At 37.8% G+C, this 11,470-nt stretch overlaps 1 protein-coding gene across 1 annotated transcript in view; it reads left to right on the top strand.

The window, feature by feature from the left end:
* The window catches only part of LOC105525880 (chromosome unknown open reading frame, human C16orf87), a gene marked incomplete at its 5' end in the record, with an annotated part of 31,073 nt that continues 19,603 nt past the window's right edge, over positions 1-11,470 (top strand). Inside the window, 2 exons of the mRNA XM_011961662.1 lie at positions 1-39; positions 6,343-6,439. Coding sequence (XP_011817052.1) covers positions 1-39; positions 6,343-6,439 — 136 coding nt within the window. The remainder of the gene's footprint in view (positions 40-6,342; positions 6,440-11,470) is intronic.

The raw sequence follows: 11,470 nt of genomic DNA, 5'->3' as shown, positions 1-11,470 counted from the left end.
CTCCTGCGGCCCGGGCGGCTTTGTTCCCGGTTCCGACGGGTGCTGGGCTCCCCCAAAACGGCGCCTCAGCGACCCGGGCGGGAGCCTGAGTGGGACAAAGCGGGCCGCGTGTAATGATTTTGAGTTTCGGCGAATTTGGAGATTTTTTTTCCCCCTCCTTATGTATTTATTATATTTTTGCTGTGTAATCGCGAATCCTGCATTTACGTTGTTTTTAATGGTTCATGATTGAATAAGGCTCCCGTTTAAGCCCTTCCTCCTTTTTGGGTGCTTGTTACTTCCCCACCCCTCGCAATATCCACTGTTACAAATTTGGCCTGTCTGCTTCTAGATCTCTCTCTCTCTCTCTCTCCCTCCCTCCCTCCTTCTCTCTCTATCTGGTTTCTTGAATTTGAAACGATTCCTTTCTACATTGAGTTCATGGTGTAATAGTTGTAATTTAAAACATCTCATTTCAGTGTTCGCTGTGTTGAAGCGTGTCTCAATTCTTTACTGGAATAATAGACATTCCTTTAAGCCTTAACATCGAATGAGTTAAAACTCCTTCAATTAAAAGCATTCGTAAGGCCCTCATTTGTTAACAGCATGTAGATCTGGGTGTGTTTTTTCCTTTTCCACCGAGTGAATTTTTTCAAAATGACTACCTTTCTCGCCTCCCCTCCCCCCGTCTTTTTAAATTTTTTTTTAATCGAGAGTAATTTGAAATGGCTGGAGACTTTTTAATAAGCTGATTTTAGTGCATTTTTCAAGGATAATTCTTGTAGGTTTTTCAAATCTTGTAACAGAAAACATGTTACATGTTTTATTAAGTATCCTTTATGGGATGTAGTACAAACGCTCATCAGAAAAAGGTTGTACAAGAAATACAGTGTAGGAGCTATGCCAGTATGCAGTATAAAAACAGTTTAGTCATGTTTTCCAAAGAGTTACTTTCATTCTTACTACTAAACTAAATTTGTTAAATTTTGACAAAACTGGTCTTTGCGATATGACTCTTTGCGGGATATTATTTCAGTGTTTAAATCATTTCCAATTATTCCAGTTAATTGTGTAGAAGTGTAAGATTTACATGGGGTATGCGTTATGCATTCCAGTTTCTGTAAGGCACAAGTATTTGCAAATCCTGACTTAGTTCTAATTGGCATAAAGCAACCTTTTGGGAAAAATAGTTTTTTGTGACTATTTTTATATAAAAGAGCAAAGGATACTAAATAGGAGTTTCTGAAAAACTGTTCAACAAAACAGGATCAGTGTTTTATTTGGAAAGATCACATTCATTTTATTATACACCCCCTCCCCCATATTTATTCTTTCATATAAAATCAGCTTTCCCAGCTTTGGCTGTAATAACAAAATACCATAGACTGGGTAGCTTAAACAACAGAAATTTATTTTCTCACAGTTCTGGAGGCTGGAAGTCCAAGATAATGGTGCAAGCATGGTTATGTTCTGGTGAGGGCTCTCTTCTTGGCTTGCAGAGGGCTGTCTTCTTGGTGGCCTCACATGGCGGAGAGAGGGTCAAGCTCTCTCCCTTTTCAAAAAAGGTCTCTAATCACACCCTCATAAAAGGCCCCACCCTCATGACTTAATTTAAATCTAATTATCTCTCAAAGGCCCCATCTCCAAATATCATCACATTGGGGTTAAGGCTTCAATATATGAATTTGGGTATGTGGGGGGCACATAATTCTGCCCATAGCAAGCTAGTACATAATTTAATGAGTTGGTTTGTTTTGTCCTTTATTCCAAATACTTAAGTGAATATAACGTGTATAAGGACTAATTAAAACTTTTGGTGATATGAACCTGACGTGAAGAAATAATGGATTAATTTTAGCTTTCTAATTTAAAAGTACTGGCTTCTTTTAGTTACAAACTAGAATATGATTATAATCTAGAAAGCCATTTTCTAAACATTAGATTACTGCTATGATTCTAAGTTGCCTAAAAAACATTAAATTAGAATTTAGAATTTAGTTTATAAACATAAATGTAAAATCTTTAAATTTGAGATTTCCCAGTTGATTAGATTTACGTGTGTGTGTGTGTGTGTGTGTGTGTGTGTGTGTGTGTAGGTTTGAAAGACTGGTACAGAGATCAGCAAACAAGAAAAAGCTAGATTTTCAACCGCTTTGTAACATCTCCTTTGCAGGCTTCTGTTGAACATATCATTCTAAAACATATTAAACCACAGTACTTTTCATTTTCAAGGGGTTTCATATCCATCAGTCATTCAGAATTACTGAGCCATTTTGTGTGCAGTGGTACTCAAGATTCTTGTCAGTTTTCTGGTATCTTTTGTGTATGCTTCTGTTTTTGTCTTTTTTAAAAAAATAGAGCAGCATTTTTTTAATGTAAAGGAAATTTTATGTGATGGATAGCAAATATGTCTGGTATAAGTTCCTTTGGTTCTCTCAGTAATAAAGAATCTAAATGAGTTATCTGTAATGTAATTATTTTAGAGCTTTTAAAAAATCAGTTAAACGGTGTGCGCAGTGGCTCATGCCTGTAATCCCAATACTTTGGGAGGCAGAGGCTAGTGGATCACGAGGTCAGGAGTTCCAGACCATCTTGGCTAACACAGTGAAACCCCGTCTCTACTAAAAAATTAGCTGGGCATGGTGGCATGCACCTGTAGTCCCAGCTACTGGGGAGGCTGAGGCAGGAGAATCGCTTGAACCTGGGAGGCAGAGGTTGCAGTAAGCCAAGATCGCACCACCGTACTCCAGCCTGGGCGACAGACTCCGTCTCAAAAAAAAAAAAAAAGGTGAAAAATCGGTGAAACACTATAGGACCAGATTTTTTTTTTTTTTTTTTGCAGATTAAAAAAATCTAGGCCGGGCCGGGCGCGGTGGCTCAAGCCTGTAATCCCAGCACTTTGGGAGGCCAGGACGGGTGGATCACGAGGTCAGGAGATCGAGACCATCCTGGCTAACACGGTGAAACCCCGTCTCTACTAAAAAATACAAAAAACTAGCCGGGTGAGGTGGCGGGCGCCTGTAGTCCCAGCTACTCGGGAGGCTGAGGCAGGAGAATGGCATGAACCTGGGAGGCGGAGCTTGCAGTGAGCTGAGATCTGGCCACTGCACTCCAGCCTGGGAGACAGAGCCAGACTCTGTCTCGAAAAAAAAAAAAAAGAAAAGAAAATCCAGGCCGGGCACGGTGGCTCACACCTGTAATCCCAACACTTTGGAAGGCCGAGACGGGTGGATCACCTGAGGTCAGGAGTTTGAGACCAGCCTGGCCAACATGGTGAAAACCTGTCTCTACTAAAAATACAAAAATCAGCCGGGCATGGTGGCAGGCACCTGTAAACTTCGTCTCAAAATAAATAAATAAATAAATAAATAAAAATAAATAAAAAATCTGTTTTACTTGTAAAACATACAAACAACCTGAATCTTTCTTTCAAAAAATGAATTAATACCCAGTAAACTAGCAGTGAACAATACTTTGAATATTTTCTTTCCTTTTAAAATCCTGAAAGTATAGCATTAGAATTTCATTACTGTTATGTTTAGTATTATCAACTGAAATGTAAAGAAACTTTAGTGTGTTTGTTTAAAATCTAAATTATACTATAATGAATGAAATGAGGTTAGTATTACTGAAGTTGTCCAACCTATTTGATAATTCTTTTTACAGGATCTAGGGTGGTGATGGTGGTAGTGGTGTGTTTGTTTATTTGTTTTTCCAGGGCAGAGGTTGTGGGGAAGGAACTTTTTATTTTAAACAGGATGATAGAATGAATTAACTCAGGCACATGAAGGTTTATTGAGCATAAAACACTTTCATTTGTGGATGAAAATCAACCTATCAGTTGTTAGTGTTTGTGCATTCTGGGTCCCAAAGCCAAATGTACATTTCTCATCTAACTGCAACACTGTTAATTCTGGATATGGATTGATATGATGTTCTTTTGTATAAGACTGAAACCCAAATTCAAATTTATTGAGTTTCAGTAGCTGGAAGAAAATGCTTGCTGCTTAAGAAAGGAGCTGTTGAGTAAGAACATGCATTTGTGTATTTTGGATAGCATTAATTTAAAACAATTTACATTACTGTGGATGCCCTTAATAATACGTTTAGGTATAAATGAAATGAGTCAGTGCCTTTGAGCTTGGTTTATATGAAGATATGAAATTTGAAAAAATGGCAGACATCTATTTTAGACAGATTTTACACTATTTAAAAAATGTAACTTTTTTTGGTTGTGATTTGAAGGGATCTCATCACATTTTGAACAAAGCAAGCTGTTAGACAAATCTGGAGTTTGATTATTTTTATTGATTTCTGTGCTATTTTTCTTAAATACAAACTGGAGATCCTTTGTTCAATGTTTTTATACAAAGAAAAGGAATTCTTCTGCCAAAATTTCAATTTAGCTCAATTAGATCAAGTATTTAGATTCTGTAAGATGAGGCATTCTGTACATACATAGATAAAAAGCTTCAGCAGAACAACTGCCAAATGGGGGAATTTATCTTACAAAGAAAATTGAAATTTTCTTACTATAATTATTCTGTAAATACTTTTTCGTCAAGATTAGTTTCAGACTTTTGGTGAACATGTCTTGATTCCAAGGATTGTTAATTTTGATATGGGTGAAATGATTATGGGGAAAACTAAAAAATTTTTTCAATGATTTTCGGTAGCACTTGGCTTAAAAAACAGTTACAAGTTTGGAGTAGAGAAAGAAAATTTATGTATTTTGCAGATTTGGAAGCAGAAGCTTGAAGATCTTAAATATCTTGTCCAGAGTCATTCCTGGAACTAAGATGGAAGATTCTGGATCTAAATTCCTACTTTCTCCTACATTCTCTTTTTTTATGTCGGTATACTTTTGCCTCTCAAACTGGTTGTTGTTAGAAAGAATAAGACCTAATATTTGATAGTACAACAGGGGGATTATAGTCAATAATAATTTTTTTTTTGAGGCAGAGTCTTGCTTATGTTGCCCAGGCTGGAGTGCAATGGTGCGATCTTGGCTTACTGCAACCAACCTCTGCCTCCCGGGTTCAAGGGATTCTCCTGCCTCAGCCTCCCAAGTAGTTGGGATTATAGGCATGCGCCACGATGCCCAGCTAATTTGGTATTTTTTTTTTTAGGAGGGACAGAGTTTCACCATGTTGGTCAGGCTGGTCTCAAATTCCTGACCTCAAGTGATCCACCTACCTTGGCCTCCCAACAGGTGTGAGTTACTACGCCCAGTCCTATAGTCAGTAATAATTTTAATTGTACATTTAAAAATAACTTAAAAAGTGTAGATTGTTAGTAACACAAAGGATGAATGTGTGATTCATGATGTGATTGTTATGCACTGCATGTCTGTGTTAGTGTACCCCATAAACATGTACACCTACTATCTACCCACAACAATTTAAGAAAAAACTGGTTGCTGTAAACTATTCTTTATTCTTTTTTGTCAGGAGTAGTTGATATGTTCTCCTCTCATGTTAGAATCCTGAGTTATTTTCACTTCTTCCCACTTTTTCACCAGTCATCAGTTTGGGCCTTTGTCTGTTTTTCTTGCCTTTGAAACTCTGGCAGATCTACCTTTTTCCATTTCCATTCTTACTATTCCACTTGGTCCTTCATAATCTTTTACCAGGGTTACTTTAATGACTTCCTGCCCACTCACGCTTTTCAAATTTGTTCTATACCATAAAATGCTGTCAAACTTAACATTTTAGGAAATGCTTCCTTTTTTTTCCGCATACTTCCCCTTGCTCTGACCCTATTACAGTTTTCTATCGGTCGCTCACATCAGTGCATATTTAATATGCATTTATTTTTTATGGTGTTGGTATGGTCCTCATGGTTTTGTTAAGCAGTAGAAGAATATGAATATCAGGCCGGGCATGGTGGCTCACTCCTGTAATCCCAGCACTTTGGGAGGCTGAGGCGGGCAGATCATGAGGTGAGGAGTTCAAGACCAACCTGGCCAATATGGTAAAACCTCGTCTCTACTAAAAATATAAAAATTAGCTGGGCATGGTGGCGGGCACCTGTAGTCCCAGCTATTTGGGAGGCTGAGGCAGAAGAATCACTTGAACCCAGGAGGCAGAGGTTGCAGTAAGCCTAGATCACGCCACTGCACTCCAGCCTGGGTGACAGAGTGAGACTCCTTCTCAAAAAACAAAAAAAGAAAAAAAAAAAGAGAATGTGAATATGTGATATGATACTCATCTCAGATAATTTGTTGTAAGGAGTTGGGGTTTAAATAAATACCTGATTCCTACTTCAAGTAATTTATCATTCATTTGAGGAGACCACATAGACACTGAGAAATTTAACAATAGGAAAATAGTAATAATATTTATTTTTCTTTTTTTCCTACAGGTTCCTGTTGCATGTAAATCATGTCCCTGTGGTTACATATTTATTAGCAGAAAACTTTTAAATGCAAAACACTCAGAGAAATCACCACCTTCTACAGGTAATCATGAGTTTAATACCTTTTTAGCTTTTTGATGTAGAAATACAAAGTTAATTTTTGTGAATTTACTATTTACATTTTTTTGTTGAAGTTAAAAGTTTAAATCTATTAAAGTGTCTTTGACTTTTATTAACTATTGGAATTAGTTTGTGACATTGGTTTCATGTGCATTGCATTTAAATGTTAAGTCCCTTACAACCTGATAACGCTTGTAACAAATTTTTTATTTTTGAAGTTGGAGAACCATTGACGGGTTTTAGCAAGTGACCTGATCTGATATAAAAACTTTAAAAAAAAATAGTTTTAGTAATAATTGACATTGAGTAAATTGGATGTATTTGAAGCACACAGTTTGATAAGTTTTGACATATGTATATACCAGTTAATCACCACAATCAATATTATGAACATTCATCAGTTTCATAAGTGTCCTAGTTCCCCTTGTAATCCCTCCTTCCTGCTACCTCCACTCTAGGTAACTACAGATCTTCCTTCTGTCACTGTTCATATAAATGGAATCATACAGTATGTACTCTTTTTTGCCTGGTTTCTTTCACTGAGTATAATTATTTAGGATTCAGCCATGTTGTATGTACCAATAAGAGTTCATTCTTTTTTATTGCTTAGTAGGAGTCTTTGTATGGAGATTTGTTTGTCCATTTTCCTGTTGATGGACATTTGAGTTTTTTCTCTTACAATGCTGGTAAAATTTGCAGCAACTTTAAAGTTTTGTTTTTTTTTTAAACTAGTGACCGTTGAAAAATATAACTTGGTTTTGGTATGAAAAACATTTCTAGACATGTTGGCTATATTTTACAGTTCCCTGACCAAGGATATCCAAAAAATGATTTTGTTTGAACTTGTTGCTTTTCCATTAAAGTAGACAAATTGGATTTGTTCAATAGACATATTTATTAATTTTAAAAGATACAATTTTGTTACTTATGGCTAAAAGCAGACCTTCATACAGTGGTGACCTCGAAATAAGAGTAGGTTGATTACAAATACGTACTGAACACCTGCTGTATGCTAGACACTGTTCCAAGCCTTGGGCACAAAGCATTGAATTCTACTGTTAAGGCAGATTTACTGCTGTCATGGAGCTTATATTCTTGTGGGTGGGAGATAGACAGTGAGCAAATATACAGAGAAAATGTAACCTTTTGATAAATGCTTTATAGTCCTATCAAGTGACTGGAAGGCTACTTTTGATTGGGTGGTTAGAGAAGGTCCCTCTGAGGAGGTGACATTTAAATGGAGTCTCAGTGGATAGAAGGGGCTAGCCATGATAAGGTCAGGGAGAAGAGTGTTCTTGACAGATGACAATAGCAAGTGCAAAAGTTCTAAGGTTGGACAAAATTTTGTATATTTTAGGAACAAAAAGACCATTGTGATTGCAGTGTAGACAGTATGATTAGAAGAGTGGAAGATGAGTTCAGAGGGCTAGGCAGAGGCTAGATTATATAGGGCTTTGTAAACCAGAGTAAGAAGTTTGGATTTTGTTTGTAAACTGTGAAGAGAAACTGTCCCTGAGACGGGGTGGGATGAAGTGAGGAGAAGATGGCATCCTCTGATTTGAGTTTTAGAAAGATCATTCCAGCTGCTGTGTAGAGAACAGTTTGTAGGGGTACAAATATGGAAGTGGATTATTGCAGTAGGTTAACTAAGGATACTGAGTTAGAGTGATTATAGTAGCAGATGATTCAAGAATAATTTTTATTTATGTCTGAGAGGTTTATTTATCTTAGGTCTATATAGAAGTGGCAGGAAACTTGTTTAGTTCCATTTCTGTCACTGTTTCAGTTCTCTTCTAATCATGAGAATGAACATAATTCATTGGTTCTTAAAGGCAGTTGCTGGGTTGGCTGTATAGGATTGATCCAGGAGAGCTTGTTAAAAATGCTTTTCTGGATCTTACTTTGTGAGAGTTTGGTTTAGATAAAGGAACTCTGAAATGATGATTCACTCAGTAGCTATTTTAGGGTGGCATGTCAGCTCAGTGCTGAGTTTCTAAAAATGAGTAAGACATGGTCCTTGTTCTTAGGGAGACAAAGTGCTTATTTTTTTTATTCAAGTATTTTTGAGCTCATTTTATGTACCAGTGATTCAGATGAGAAATGAGTTGAGAAACTCAACAAAGGCCGGGCGCGGTGGCTCAAGCCTGTAATCCCAGCACTTTGGGAGGCCGAGACGGGCGGATCACGAGGTCAGGAGATCGAGACCATCCTGACTAACGCGGTGAAATCCCATCTCTACTAAAAAAAACACAAAAAACTAGCCGGGCGAGATGGCGGGCGCCTGTAGTCCCAGCTACTCGGGAGGCTGAGGCAGGAGAATGGTGTAAACCCGGGAGGCGGAGCTTGCAGTGAGCTGAGATCCGGCCACTGCACTCCAGCCTGGGCGACAGAGCGAGACTCCGTCTAAAAAAAAAAAAAAAAAAAGGAAACTCAGCAAAGATAAAAGAAGGAACAGGGCCAGGCATGATGGCTTATGCCTGTAATTCCAGCATTTTGGGAGGCAGATGCAGTAGGATCACGTCAGCCTGGGAAGTTGAGGCTGCAGTGAACTGTGATCGTACTGCTGTATTCTAGCCTGGGTGACAGAGTGAGTGAGACCTTGTGTAAAACAAAATAAAAGAAGGAACAGATGATACAAGTGTTAATGAGTTGTTAAGTTTAACCAGTTAAACCACAGGGAAGAATTTAGAAGATTCCCAGATCTCTGACTTGGATTGCTAGTTAGAAGAGAATATAAGAGGGAAAACAGGCTGTGGGGGAAAGATGAAGAATTTAATTTTGGGTATAGAAACATCATCCGTGTAGATTTTTTTTTTTTCAGCTGGACATATAGTCTGCAGCCTTAGCTGCAGATAAAACTTTTGAGCAATCAGTGACTAGATGGTAGTTGTCATCATGGAAAATGGATGAGCTGGCACTGCAGAGTTTGTAAGTTAGGAAGAGGAAGGCATTCAGGGACTAAACTTTGACAAACACCAATTTTACAGACAGGTCAGATCAACTGAGAAGAAATGTCAGCCGTAGGAGAAAAACCAACAGCACAATGTTACATAAGTCGTGGCAATGAGTGAGTTTTAAGAAGCAATTCACTATTATTTTATATTTGGAGTTTCCTGAGATTTCCTTGTTTAATAAGAGTGGTCTTTTGACTTTGAAGTGAAGATGAAACATTGAAGCCCAGAAATCCCTGCAGGAGGAAGAATCAGCAGCAAAACCAAACCAGAAAGGAAGGAGAAACGTCAAGGATTGGCTGTGCCATAGAAACCATAGGAGGAAAAGATTTTAGGCAGAGGATTAAGAGTATTCAAAGCCTCAAAAACGGTTTGGTAGAGTACATTAGAGTACAGACATGGGGGTCAGAAAAGCTGGCTTCAGATTCAAATTCTGTCCCTTTCTAAGCAACTTAGTTAACCTCCGTGAGCAACTGTTGTTTATAAGATAGATTTATAGAACCAGTGTTAGACGATTGAAGTGCGTATGAAAATGTCTAACATTTGCAAAGCATGTTAAGTTTTAGGTACTCAGTAATACTCGTTTTTACAATTAAATTTCTTAGAAATAAGATTTGCCTTGGATAATCCCATAGTATGTAGGGCATTGAGAAGAGTTTAAGGTCACTACAATTTATCAAATGCTTAGTGTTGTTAGTGAGATCTAGAACATTTCAGTTTTAAGGAAAGTAGTAGAGAATTAATAGAAGAAATGAAAGTGTACACTATATATCTGAAAGATAACCAACTTCACTAATTATCAGGGAAATGCAGTTGAAACGAAATGCCATTCTTTTTGCCCACAGCTCACATAAGTGTAAAGAATTTCTTTTTTTTTTTTTTTTTGAGACGGAGTCTTGCTTTGTCACCCAGGCTGGAATGCAGTGGCCGGATCTCAGCTCACTGCAAGCTCTGCCTCCCGGGTTTGCACCATTCTCCTGCCTCAGCCTCTCGAGTAGCTGGGACTACAGGTGCCCGCCACCTCGCCCGGTTAGGTGTATTTTTAGTAGAGACGGGGTTTCACCGTGCTAGCCAGGATGGTCTCGATCTCCTGACCTCGTGATCCGCCCGTCTCGGCCTCCCAAAGTGCTGGGATTACAGGCTTGAGCCACCGCGCCTGGCCAAGTGTAAAGAATTTCTAAGTACTTTCATGAGTATGGCAAAATGGATAGTCTCATACTATTGATGTGAACAAAAATTTGTACAGCCTTTTTGGAGACCAGTCTTACCAGTAATTGTTAAAAGGTTTAAATACACATAGCTTAGAATGCAGAGCCTAGAATCAGTAGGTAGGTAGCCTAGAGAGCCTAATTGTTTATATACACAATTAAGCATTTACTAGGATTTTCAAGGCAACACTTTATAATAGCAGAAGGTTGTTAGTAAGCCAGATGTAATCAATAGGGGAATGGTTAAATTAAGTAACTAAATTATCTTTTAGTTAGTAGTATGTGCTAGTTTGAAAGAATGATACAGATTTTATGTACTGAAACGGAAAGATCTCTAAAACATTGTTAATTTAAGAAAAAGCTGCAAATCAGTACTTGAAGTATGAGCTTGTTTGTTTTTAAAACCCCACAAAATGATTTCTACATGTAGTATTAATAAGGAAATACATAAATGGATAGATAGGTAATTATATAACAAGTACAGAGTCAAGGAAGACTTGTTTGCATAAGTAGACATCTTTTTTAAAAAAGGGACTACAATTAAAGCTCATTGATTTTAAAAATAAAGCTATAAAAGATATTTTTAAAATTTCACTAGGTTGAAAGCTCTTATTTAATTATTGTACACAGTTTGTGATGTGCAGGAAGAAAAGAATCTGTTAGGCTGACTAGATTTAGCTAGATATGAATTGTTTAAAACTCATGTTTTTCATAAATACTAATCAATTATACCTTCATAACATTCATAGAAATAGGGAGGTGGGGCCGGGCGCGGTGGCTCAAGCCTGTAATCCCAGCACTTTGGGAGGCTGAGACGGGCGGATCACAAGGTCAGGAGATCGAGACCATCCTGGC

The sequence above is a fragment of the Colobus angolensis genome, unplaced genomic scaffold (assembly GCF_000951035.1).
Source record: "Colobus angolensis palliatus isolate OR3802 unplaced genomic scaffold, Cang.pa_1.0 Scaffold561, whole genome shotgun sequence".
Lineage (NCBI taxonomy): Eukaryota > Metazoa > Chordata > Mammalia > Primates > Cercopithecidae > Colobus > Colobus angolensis.
Note: the sequence above shows the minus strand (reverse complement) of the source record. Positions and strands in the feature narration are given on the sequence as shown.